At 48.0% G+C, this 13,227-nt stretch overlaps 2 protein-coding genes across 2 annotated transcripts in view; one reads left to right on the forward strand and one right to left on the reverse strand.

Moving 5' to 3' along the window:
* Positions 1-2,653, reverse strand: part of LOC134038011 (ATP-binding cassette sub-family C member 9-like) — a 2,987-nt gene extending 334 nt beyond the window's left edge. The window contains exons 1-5 of the mRNA XM_062483604.1: positions 2,473-2,653; positions 1,188-1,359; positions 713-854; positions 299-420; positions 14-188 (exon numbers count right to left, since the gene is read on the reverse strand). Of these exons, the coding sequence (XP_062339588.1) occupies positions 14-188; positions 299-420; positions 713-854; positions 1,188-1,335 (587 nt within the window). The 5' untranslated portion in view covers positions 1,336-1,359; positions 2,473-2,653. The remainder of the gene's footprint in view (positions 1-13; positions 189-298; positions 421-712; positions 855-1,187; positions 1,360-2,472) is intronic.
* Positions 2,654-9,694: 7,041 nt separating this feature from the next.
* The window catches only part of LOC134038012 (plexin-B2-like), a 28,565-nt gene continuing 25,032 nt past the window's right edge, over positions 9,695-13,227 (forward strand). Inside the window, exon 1 of the mRNA XM_062483605.1 lies at positions 9,695-10,389. The gene's annotated coding sequence lies outside the window, so the exon portion shown is untranslated. The remainder of the gene's footprint in view (positions 10,390-13,227) is intronic.

Consider the following 13,227-nt stretch of genomic DNA (forward strand, 5'->3'; position numbering starts at 1 on the left):
AACCAGGAAGTGCCGACTCACCCTGACCCTGATGACATTGACCTCCACAGCCATCAGCAGGCCATACAGGAGCACCAGCAGCGCTGTGATGCAGAAGCGCAGGTGCTGGATGCTGATGCCCAGCTCTGCAAACTTCCACAGCTTAATGGACTTGGTGATGAAGGCCAGGACCCAGTAGATGAACAGGGCTGGGGAGGCAGGAGGGAGTGTCACTGGTAACAGATAGGACGTGTGTGTGTGTGTGTTAGCGTGTGTGTGTTAGCGTGTGTGTGTTAGCGTGTGTGTGTGTGTGTCTTACCCAGCAGTAGCTTGGGGAAGTTGGAGGTCTCTATGTTGTGGTAGTACACCAGAGAGGTTGTGGCCGCTATGAAGCCCATGAACGCAGGCATGAACAGGTGCAGGTGGTTAGTGCGCATCTCACTGACAGGAGACAGGAAAACACACAGAGATAAGACAAGTTATTTGTTTACAGTTTACTTGTTATCTAAAATACATCATTATTATTATTATTATAATACCCACCCTAAATCCTCACAGTTCTTTACAAAGCGAGGAAGAGGTTGTATTCATGGGTCATGTGTTGTACAGTGCTGATACTAAAATATGTCTTATTATTAATGAATCCTAATCATGTGTTCTTTAAGCAGGCACTTTGTTCCAAAGCGACATACAGGACAGAGAGGGAATTGAACCTGTGATCTCTTGATCTTACTTGTTGGACACGATGCCCTCGGCGATCTCGCACACGTGGATGAAGAGCAGGGAGAAGGTGAGGACCCAGCGCAGGTTGTGTCCAGGGAAGTGGAGCCACGTGTTGTGGTGGATCTGGACCTTGGAGCTCTGACTGCCCCAGCCTGGGACACAGCAGCCAGGCAGGTACAGGAGGAACACAGCAGCCAGGCAGGTACAGGAGCACAGCAGGTACAGGAGCACAGCAGGTAGAGGGGGGACACAACATCCACATCAGATACATGAGAAATAGGGTTGGGCAAAATGCACCGGGCAAAACCTCCAAACGATACCCAACCCTACTGAGAAACACAGCCCAACACTGTCTAATAATCTGCCTTTACCCCTGTGTGTGTGTGTGTGTGTGTGTGTGTGTGTGTGTGTGTGTGTGTGTGTGTGTGTGTGTGTGTGACACAGAAATGTAGGTTGTGATGCCATGGTAACCCATCTGAGTGTACCGATGAAGAGGATGGGGAAGGTGATGAAGAGGAGGAAGACATGAGGGACCAGGTTGAGGGCGTCGACGAAGCAGCCATTGTTCAGCACGCCCTTCTCCACCCCGTAAGCACTTTTATTCACATCGTTACCACAGAAGGAGAGCGCCATGCCACACGATTGGTCCACGCAAGCCTAGGGGGAGGGGCATGGGGTGGGAAGGAGATATGTCAGTGGACAGAATCTTGTCAGTTTAAACCACTGGCCAGTCCTAGTGAGGCAAAAGATGACTACTGATTCAAGGGTTTGAGTGAAGAACAGACAAACAGGTAGGGAGGTAGAGAGACAGACAGGTAGACAGACAGGTAGCCAGACAGAAAGGCAGGCCAGAAGCTTTGTGAAAGACAACATCTCCCTGTAAGTGTTGAGTTCTGCAGTTATTGACATTACAATGTCCAGGTGTCATTCCTGACAACCTGCAGTGATATTTAAAAGTGTCAGGTTGATGACCTGACTGATGAACTGACTGTACAGCCAGTTTCTCACCTTTAACCCCTGGGTGCTTGGTTGAACTACTGGCCACCATTGAATAATAACAATCACAATCAAATCTAATTGTATTTGTAGGCTAAAGCCCTTTTAAAAGCAATGTCACAGAGGGCTTCAAATACGCCCGGAGAAATGGCCCTCAACCAACCTGAACTTAAAACAACAATGTGCTCATTTAGCAGATGCCTTTATCCTAACGGTACAGGGAGATTTGAACCTGCGGCCTGTACCTAGCTCAGTAAGCTAATCACCAGATGAATAAACTCCTGTCTGTCCCCTCATGTTACCTGCTCGCTGCCAGTTGTTCCTGTTAACACACCTGTCATCCTTACGTTGCTGTAAACACTCTTTTGCCAACTCACGTCAGCATCAACTCAACACCTTTTTTATCGCTGTACGTTACCGTACACACAACTAAATGCAGAGTAAATGTGTCTGGTTTAGCTCGTGCTTCCAACGGCAGAAATATTCAAGAGATGATTTGTTATAAAAACAAACTAGTGAATAATATCTCAAGTGTAAAACACGACATGCACTTTAAAAAATGTTTTAGCCTAAACTCTGCTAAATCTATCAAACAAAATAGACAACTACAAAATACTGTCTCAATAATAAGTCTGGTCAGTTCAGCGTTCTTTTAACACAGCGGGACTTTTAACGGCTTAGAAACTTTTGTCGCAAAGCGTCAAACGTACAAAACACCAGGCTGTTATTACTGCAAGGCTGAATCAGTTAGAAAACGAGAAAGGGACATCTTACCACGAAATTAAAAAAAGTTCTTATTGGCGCTCGTTCATTCCGTTTGCCTGGTGTATATGCGCCAGTGTTCAGTGAGAGATGGTTATTTTTAGCCGTGGTGCATCAACTGCGCATACTGCACCCCCCTATCGGGTTTCCAAACTTGCCCAAGTCTGTCGCGGGGGTTGAACTTCCCTAACTCTGTGGAGCATGTGTTCCACCGGAAACACGAGCAAGGTGCACCCAACTATTTATTATGATAAACCCGTATCCAATAGTAGCCTACTAGCAGGCGTATTAGACAATGTCAGATTGTTTAAAGGGTGGTACGGTAGACCGTGATTGGCACGTGTTCCCTGTGTTGATATGATGACCCTCGGGGTCAGAACAATTGACCGCTCCCGGAGGCTTTGGTGTTGGGTCACCGGGGATGTAATCTACACAAACAATGTACACTTCATCCGGTAGTCTACTCCGTTAGGAACACAACGAGGATTCAGAGCGCTGTTACAGTGCTTAAAGCCTAAATTGCATTTGTCACCGAATACCTTCCCGAACGCCGATTTATACCAATGTTAAAGAACAAAAGACGCTCGCTTTGTCCTTTGATTTCACTAACTAGGTGAAACATCACATGACAGTAAGAAGGTGTGAATAGCATCGTCTTGGTAACATACCGGAGGCGGTTCTGTTCTTGTAGTCGTGACGCACGGGTTCCCTGGCCGGTTGTCAGTGTTTTGAATATGTCCTATCTCCGCTGAGGAACGTCTTCTCTCGTGCAGTCATTGATTCTCTCGGGTTGGTGTTGGTTGTATAGCGGACGGCGCCATGCGGACGCGCGTTCTCAGCAGCACCAGTGGGATGTCGCGGTCGGCGTTCTGCAGAGAAATTACACACGACGGGATAGAATCAAGTACGAGAATGTAGGTCACCCGTAGAGCGATAGAGATATTTGTCAATATTTGCCAATATTTGTCTGTCTTTAAAGCTAGCGTTTATAAATGATTCATAAAGGTCGTTGTGTATTTGGTTGTGATAGAGGAATACATAAACAACAAAACCACGTGACTGCTGTGGTTTCCACGTCAGTCGTGTATGACAGTAAAGGTTAACTGGGGTCACAGACGCCGTTCAATATAGGTATGCTCGTGTTTTAATGCACAAGGTGCAAGTATGTATTCATGTGTGTGTGAATGTGTCATGATGGCTACTGTGTTCCAAATATTAACATAATATCTCTCTCCCCCTCTCTCCCCCCCCCCCTATCTCTCTCCTCCTCCAGGTTGAAGAAGAGCAGTAAGCAGGGTCACCTGGTCCAGACCGTTGATCTCTTCAGAATCTCTTCTGATCAGGATGGTGAAGATCTTATAACATCCCATAATACCATATGGTCATATCTTATTCCCATAACAGCAGGGTGCTTGGTGATGAATATCACTCACACATGAGAAGGGGGAGAAAGCTGAAATACAAGGGAGAGAGAGCGGGAGGCTGGGGGAATAAAAAAAAAGGGATTACAGGGGATCCCAGATGTTTTTTCCTCAGAAAAGCTTTTATCTGGGATCTGAAAGATGGGTTGTGATGTGTTGATGTACAGTGGCCTGCTGTAACCGCTGAGCTGTACGTGTGCAGACTTCTGATCATGTGACAGTACAGTGTGTGCATGAGCAAGGGAGGTCAGGGCTACTCCAGTGCAACACACACACACCGAGTCCTTCCAAGTGTGGGTGATGGGTGCTGACAGAACCAGGTTTGAAGGCTGTGGAGCCCCTCCTCCAGCTCTGCCTCACCCTCCCCCAACCCTCTGCCCCTCCACCCTCCCCCAACCCTCTGCCCCTCCCCCAGCCATGCCCCGCCCCTCCCCCAGCCATGCCCCGCCCCTCCCCCAGCCATGCCCCGCCCCTCCGCCCTGCACCTGCCCGTCCACCCTCCCCTCAGCCGGGCTCACAGAGGCCCAGCAAGGCCAGACTGAAGCCTGGGGCCGGGGTTGTAGCAGGCCTAGGCGGGGTGACCGCCAGGCGGGGTGACCGCCTGTGGGACAGCATGTGGGGGCGGAGGAGTGTCCAGGGAGCCAGCAGCATGAGAACTGGGCCAGGGGTGTGTGTGTGTCTGTGAGTGTAGCGCAGTGTGTGTAGCGCAGTGTGTGTGTGTGTGTGTTACAGTGTGTACGTTTGTGTTTGTTTTTCTGACACTGTGTGTGTGTGACAGCATGTGTGTGTGTGATAGCATGTGTGTGTGTGATAGCATGTGTGTGTGTGTGATAGCATGTGTGTGTGTGACAGCATGTGTGTGTGTGTGTGACACTGTGCAGAGGTTCACATCCCCCAGATCCTCCCAGGAAACAGTGAGAGGGGAACCCTGACCCATGACCTTGTGACACCCAGGAGGAAGTGGATTATGTGTGCCCAATCACAGAGTCCCACGGGGCCTGGACGAGGTGACGCGGGCGGGGGGGAGGGGGGGTTACGAGGTGACAGAGGGGGGAGGGATGATGAACAGAGTAGAAGGAAGGATGGAGGGTTTAGAGGAGGGATGATGAAGAGGGATAGAGGTCAGAGAGAGCTCTTTGAGAACGTTCCAGATTCCCAGCGCCTGAAGATCGTGCTGGGAACAGCTGGTCAACACGTATACATGTGATGAGTGCGTCATCCACAACACGCAGGACATGTGAAAGGTCTCTCTTCCCTGTCTCTCTTACATCTCTCCTATCTCTCTTCCTTCCTCTCCCCTATCTGTCTTTAATCTCTCTCTTTTCTCCTCTTTCTCTATCTTTACTAAGTCAAACAGCTCATCATGTCACTGATCAGGTGCCATCTCAGTCTCCCAGCCAATCACGTTCCAGGTGCCATCTCAGTTTCTGAGGACATGGAGGGATTGGACTCAGTCCTGGGGGAGCTCAGCCATTGGTCTATCTCCCGATGACATAATCAGCCCCAGGAACCACTTATTCCCCATCACGAATGTTCCTGGCGATGGTTGCCGTGACGAGGGGTTGGGGGGGGGGGGGGGCACCCTGGGGTAGAGGAATCCTGTGGTTCTCAGCGTGAGAACATAGAGCAGAACCGGGGGGGGGAACCTTTAGGCTGTGGCGCCGCAGAACAGGAAGTGGGAACCAGCTGTAGATCCACTCCTCCGCAGGGACGAGAGACAGGGAGGTACACAGGCTGGTGGACACACACACACACATATACACTCACATATATATACACACAAGGTACAGGTGCCCTCATCATAAACACTCAGAGCTGACAGACCCTCTCTAAACACCTCTCACTAGAACACGTGTGTGTGTGTGAGATTTGAGAGAGAATGTGCCTGTATTATGTCTCCTGACCTCAGTCAAACAGTAACACTGGGTGACATTGAGACAAATTGAACGCAGGTATCCATAGCAACCATATGTGTTTGCCGGCGTGAATCTGGTTCATATGTCAGGTTCAGGTTCATGTATGGTTTACATAGCTTGCGGTGGATTAGACGACGTTTAATACAAAGTCGTTTATACAGTATTGGAGTACAAACGGTGGTCTAGTCCAGGGTATAGGGACTGAGTACACCCATGTCTAAGCAACTAGGCTACTTACATAATTTCAACCAAATATAGGCCTATGTGCAGTATTTCTTCAGTTTCCGCCGCAGCACCGGGGTGTATTTTCAGGGGTTATCTTACACTGCCATCTGCTGGTTGGTTGTGGTACACTGTGTCCAAAGTTTTGATTTGGTCGGCACTTCCTCACAAAACCGCCCTAAACAATTTAGTAATATTTCCTCCGCATCACAACCGATCGCAAAACCATTTGGCTGATCAACTCATAAAGTATTTGAGAACACAGACAGCGCTTCGGGAAAGTTCTATGCTACGCCTATGGAAGCCAATCAGTAACATGCTGTACATAACGAGTGCATGTCGGTAGGGGGCGCCCAACAGCTTTACGAAAAGTAAACTACGTATTCCAGATTTTTGGGTTAAAATATGTAAGCCTATATATTATTTAAAAGAACTAATCACCAAAACCTGTAGTTTCTAACCCCAAGACATAGCCTACAAGTAGAGCATGTACCGTCCAGCAGAACATCAAGGATCAGAGGTGCAGTGTTCTAACAGTATCACACAAACAAACCTTTTTGCCATATCACATTACATTCCAAGCACTGTGTAGCATATTAGCTTTAATATAAAGCTGGAGTGTGTTTGATGAAGTCCGTTCAGCATACTCAATTCAGTAAAATGGCCACAAGATGAAAAACGTCATTTTTCATGACAGGAAGGTTATCTGAAAGACTGATTAAACATTCATAAACTTTATATTGGATTGTTCTGCTTCACAGAGCCTGTTATTAGGTGTCAACCAGCCACAAACGCAGTAATGAAGTGAGTGTAATTCCAGGGCATTGTGATTTCAAGGATTAAGGAAATTAGTTCCGTTTTAATCATTGTGGCACACAGATACTGCAGCTAATGGGAGCGCAGCATTGTGCGGCTTTCCTAACTCCACGCTCTGCCGCACAATTAATTCACCTGAACATAATTACATTACGCAGCTAATAGGCAGCTTCTTTAGATCAGATAGCGGCTCTCCGGAGGCTGTCTGACAAAGCAAGCCGTCTGAAAGGTCGTTTTATCCGCGGAAGGAACTCCAGGTGATTCTGAAGTTTCTTCAGGGATTGCGTTAAAACGTGATTGAACTCCGTGAGCTCCAAGTTCAGAACATTCACGTGCAGTGTGTGTGGATCTGCACAGTTTGACGTGCTCAACATGTTTGTGTCACACAAAGGCCCGTTAAGCATCCGTACGCACTCTTCTGAGTTCGGATTAAGGACGAACATATATGACCGCGGGTCTTTTTTAAGAGAATAATTCAAACAATATCTCCATTGAAACGTTTTTAGTGCAGGACTAGGGTTAATCCATGTCTGAGAAACTGGGCCTTAGTGAATTTAGGAACGTAATTGAAACACACTGATCGCTTTGTGTTGTTTTGACGTGTCGAGGTTGCTGGTTCTGTGATAGACGATGAGGATGTCAGCGCTATTTACTGTGGGAAAACCAGACATGCGAGAGGATGATTTAATAACTGCCTAAATGTTCAGCCTCAGCGGCTGGGATAAAGATATCGTTACTCTGTGCTAAATGTCTTTTCTCTTGGTTCAGGTGACTTGTAGCTGCAGCAGGACTCACACAGACATCTTGTTTAATGGACCTTACTTGATCGAATATCTTGTGTTTATTAGAACAGGCTGCCTTGTGTGTGTGTGTGTGAGTGTTACTTGATGTCAGCTTTCCCTAGATAGAGATGACTAGATTCACCCTAGATAGAGGTGACCCTAGATAAAGGTGACCCTAGATAGAGGTGACCCTAGATAGAGGTGACCCTAGATAGAGGTGACCCTAGATAAAGGTGACCCTAGATGGAGGTGACCCTAGATAGAGGTGACCCTAGATAGAGGTGACCCTAGATAGAGGTGACCCTAGATAAAGGTGACCCTAGATAGAGGTGACCCTAGGTAGAGGTGACCCTAGATAAAGGTGACCCTAGATAGAGGTGACCCTAGATAGAGGTGATCCTAGATAGGTTGGGCTGACAGACTAGGGGGTGACAGATGGTATGACCATGACCTTGGCTCTGGCATGGTCTGGCACGGCCACTCAAACACACACACATCGCCCCTCTCTGACACACACACTCACCCTCATACCTCACAGGGTTGTGAGTTTTAAGGAGTGCAATACGTCATGGTGACAGCTGCCAGCGGTTGGCATGGTGACTCAGTAACTGAGCGATGCGATTCTAATCAGTTTCAGAGCTGAATATTAATATTGGTCCGTTCCGCTTCACACTGCTCTTCATCTCTGATTGGGATTTCTAGTTCAGGGTCTCCAACATGCATCAACATCGTATGGAGGAAAAGAAAATGTTAGATAAACAGGATGAAGCTCATGAACAATCGTTGTATAATGTGCATGTTTTATATGTTTGATATTTTTGTATTATTGTTTAGATCATATTGAACCATTCTTCCATCCTTTCAGTCCCTTGTAATCCATGTAATCCATGGTCCAGCTAGATTAACAACAAACATATTGTCCTGGAAATGGGGAGTTATTGAGAGTTGGATAAGAACAGAGAGAGATGGGGAGTGTGAAAGGGGAGAGGAGAGAGTTCCCAGGGGTTAGGGGTCAACATCAGTATTTCAGTAATGAGCCAGATGGGTGTGTGTGTGTTCAGGGTGAATGTGTGTTATGGTGTGTGTGTGTGTTCACCTCACCGCCTCTAATCTGCCATGCAGCCTCTAAACTGCCAGCTTTACGGCCTCTAATCCATTCTTCCTAACCTCACAGCCTCTAATTTGCTCCTCCTCACCTCCTCACTTTACAGCCTCTAAACTGTCAACCTCACAGCCTCTAATCTGCTCCTCCTCACCTCACAGCCTCTAAACTGTCAGCCTCAGAGCCTCTAATATGCTCCTCTTCACCTCAGTCTCTAATATGTTAGCCTCACAGCCTCTAAACTGCTCCCCCTCTCCTTTGATCTGCTTCCCCTCTCAGCCTCTAATTCTGCTGGACTCACCTCAAAGCCTCTAAAGATAATTTCTTTCTTCCCCCCATTCTAACAGGTTATTTCCCTCCACTCTCTCTCTCTCTCTCTCTCTCTCTCTCTCTCTCTCTCTCTCTCTCTCTCTCTCTCTCTCTCTCTACAGAGTTCATGTTTTGACCTTGACACAGCAGTCTGAACTCTGCACCGTCTTCAATTTATACTGAGTTGCTCTCATCAACCCAGACCCATAATTTACTGTAGCCATTATGTTTTTAATGCTAATACAACTCAAATCAGATAAATGATCAGAAACATGGCAGAACTTTTTCCTTCCCTCATTAAAACGTCCCCAAGCATTAAAATGATCTATAGTGTTTTGTTAAGTAGTCTTGATAAAGCATTTGGCAGACTGCTAGCCTGTAGTATTCATCCAGAAGATTTACGAAATCAGAAAGGGGGCCACCGAGCTGTGCCAAGGATTATGTTTCAAACATTATTGGAACAATGGTCACTATTGTACCATAAGCGTCGAGTTAACCCTAGAGGCGACGGCACGGTCACGCACGCTTCGATTAGCCTCTTTCTTCCTCGAAAACTGTCCCGCCGATTTAACTGACCGTCTCCGAGTCAAGGGGTACGATTCTCACTCTACAGTTTCCTTGTCATAAATATACAACATATATGTGGTGAGGTCAGGTTCGGCCAATTTCACTTTCGTATTCAAACGCATATGGTTCGCAAAACTATTGACTGCTTTTAATTTAAACTTTAAACAAAGACGGTTTCTGGCTGCAGGTGAATTCCGGATTCTTCCGCTTGAGGGGAAGAGAGGGCTAGCAGCTAATATTTCCGCTGTGGTTTTCGGGATAGTTTAGTGAGAGTCCCTTGGTGTTGTGAGTGTAAACGGATCCGTACAGGCTTGGTCTTTTGTATAGAGAGGGCGCGGGGAGCGGAGGGAGGAGGGAGAGTAGAGTCACTCCATCTCGTTTTTTTTGTTGAAGACTGGATCGCGCCGTTTACAGTCCAGCGTGGATCAACTCTGTTGTTCCGGAGTTCAACACAGCACACACGTAGGACCGGGGTGGCGTTTATTAAAGCACGCACCTGAAACCAGCCTGTGTAATTTGGCGTGTCTGGGCGTTGATAAGAAACTTGCCGTTCGCCGTAGTAATATAGTTCTAACTTCTACAGCGAGCAGGAAACCGCAGACAGGATTTTCTATCTCACAATGTCGTTGTTTCTGGAATGTTGTCGCTAGCCGCCCTCGCTGACTGGGGAGAGATGTGAACTTTTTTTTACGGACGCTGAGTAAGACGAGATTTCTTTTCTGGGTGAAATAGAAGACGACCAGAAATAACATCTGGACGGCGAGCGAGTGCGTGTGTCGTTGGCTGAAACCGAGGTAAGAAACAATGACCGAGTTTTTTGTTAGTTTTTTTAAAGCAGTCCTTTTCTTTGTGGTTGCTATATAGGTTTAAACTTCATACTGCCAAGGAACGTAGGACGGAGAGAGCAGTAACCTAGAACAAAGTTGAGCATTTGGTAACTCAATTAGGCTACTACAGCCAACATTCCGAAAATACCGTCTGTGAACCCACTACATATTAGGCTACATTTCACAGTATATGTGAGAGAGAGCAATGTTGCCAAAAAACAAACAGAAAGCGCGTGAGTTTCGTGTTAATCATCAAAAGGAATCAAGGAGCGGAGTTGATCCTGCGGGTTCGGTCATGCGGATCTGATCATGTTCCTGATTGGGCATCGGTCATAGAAGGAGGAGGGGTAAAGTACGGAACCGGGAGTCTCTTTACTCTTGTCAAATGATACTACCTAGCGTTAACGTGTTGGGCTCAGCAACGTGTTCAGTCTACGTGATACGAGGATACATCGTAAGTCCACGAGGACTGACCTGATGCCCGCTATTAAATGAGCTCGTGGGTGAGGGGCGGCAGGGTGAACTGACGGGACGCCACTACCTCAAACTAGTCAGCCTGGCTGAACGACTCATCCCAGTTTTATAACCAGGCGCGAACAACGCTAATACTCATGCAACATGGCCACAACTTCCTGTTAGATTATTGTGTTAGATTTGTTGTGACCAGTAACTCCAGTATCACCCTCCGTTTTGCTTCAGTGCTGATGAGTCGGTTCTGTGTGAGCCAGAAGGATTGATCAGTCATTATATGGACAATTTGACCAGTGTGTGCCATTGATCTGACTGTCAGGGAGAAGTTTCAGGGTGAGACACTGAGCTGCTGTTTGTAAGGATCTGCAGATCAGAGTCTGATAGACGTCTACCATCTCTTCACTTTTCAAATCTTCCTCCTCACCAGTGGCGATTTTAGACCCTTTTTAGGGGTGCTCAAGCACGCTGATGCTGGTAGTTCATGAAGGGACATCCTTAGGTTTTTCATTCATTCAATATTTTGCATAATAATAAATAAATGTATTAATTGTTATCCAGTGAAATTAGGGATTTATTAGCAAGGGGGTTCAACACTTTTGCAAGGCACTATGTTCATGTCACATTCTCATTGGGGGCTGAGCACCCCTAAAGGTCTCATCCTAGAATCGCCCCTGCTCCTCACTGCTCCAACAAGGCAGTTCGCTCCCCCCCTCTCTGTCTGTCTGTCTGTCTCTCTCTCTCTCTCTCCACTCTACTGATCCAAAACAGGAAGGACCCCCCCATACAGGGTCAAAGGTTGAGGGGGCAGAAACAGAGTGAGTGCTCTCCCTCACTCCCCTCCACCCTCCTCCTCTCCCCCTGCCTCTCTCCATCTCCCTCCACCCTCCTCCTCTCCCCCTGCCTCTCTCCATCTCCCTCCACCCTCCTCCTCTCCCCCTGCCTCTCTCCATCTCCCTCCACCCTCCTCCTCTCCCCCTGCCTCTCTCCATCTCCCTCCACCCTCCTCCTCTCTCCCTCTCTCCCTCCACCCTCCTCCTCTCCCCCTGCCTCTCTTCCTCTCTCCCTCCACCCTCCTCCTCTCCCCCTGCCTCTCTTCCTCTCTCCCTCTCTCCCTCCACCCTCCTCCTCTGTCCCTCTCTCCCTCCACCCTCCTCCTCTCTCCCTCCACCCTCCACCCTCACCCCCTCTCCACCCTCCTCTCTCCCTCCTCCTTCTCCAGCTCTCCCCCTGCCCTTCAGCAGTCAGGCTTGTGTTTGTTAGTGTTCCATTCTTCCATGAAGAACTCAGAGACGCAAACACTGACCTTATTCATGTGTGTGTTCTGTCATATCGTAACCCCCGGTCCATGGAACAGGACTGTTAATGGACATGTCTTGTTTGAGTGTATTTCTCTCACTCTCTCTCACTCTCTCACTCTCTCTCACTCACTCACTCTCTGTCTCTGTCGCTCTCTCTATCACCACAATTGGATTATCAGTCAAGTAACACAACATAAACATGACCATTCCAGGAGGGCAAGCTTTCAGAGTTAGTGTGTGTACTTGAGCACATGGTTGTGTTTGTAGTGTGTGTGTGTGTGTGTGTGTGATCCTGGCCCCTCAAACAGGACCATCTGTTCTAGGGACACCCACACAGACCTATCAGACAGCCTGTTGCTAGTCCCAGAACCCTCCAGTGGGACGGGCGTTAGAGTAACAGGAAGTAGAGCTTGTTGGTGTCTGGTTTGTGTGTGTATGGCTGATGTATTGTCTTGTGATTCTACAGTTACTGTTCAGCCTGGGGGGGTTAACACCATCACCCCCCATCTACCTTTCACATCAGCATCATGATGATGAACATTTACCCATCCACCATTCCTCACACACACACACACACACACACACACACACAGTGGTTAGGCAGCATAATGGAGCTGCCACAGAGGGGGGAGAGATGGAGGGAGGAGGGATGGAGGAGGAGGGGGGAGAGATGGAGGGGGGAGGGAGGAGAGATGGAGGGAGGAGGGGGGAGAGATGGAGGGGGGAGAGATGGAGGGGGGAGAGATGGAGGGAGGAGAGATGGAGGGAGGAGGGGGGAGAGATGGAGGGAGGAGAGATGGAGGGAGGAGGGAGGAGAGATGGAGGGAGAGGGAACACAAATACTTCATTTTCATTAATAATTTGTAAAGCTCATTGTGATATAATTGATTGCTTTCTAAAATCATTCCTATTCAATTGCCATTGGATTGAGCCAGTGTAGTCAGGACTGTGCAGAGAGAGGGGGGAGGGGTCCGGTGGGGAACAGGGAAGGTACACTTGAGCTTTGTCCTCAGAAAGAGAGGTTACAGCCTGTTGG

The sequence above is a fragment of the Osmerus eperlanus genome, chromosome 17, assembly GCF_963692335.1.
Source record: "Osmerus eperlanus chromosome 17, fOsmEpe2.1, whole genome shotgun sequence".
Lineage (NCBI taxonomy): Eukaryota > Metazoa > Chordata > Actinopteri > Osmeriformes > Osmeridae > Osmerus > Osmerus eperlanus.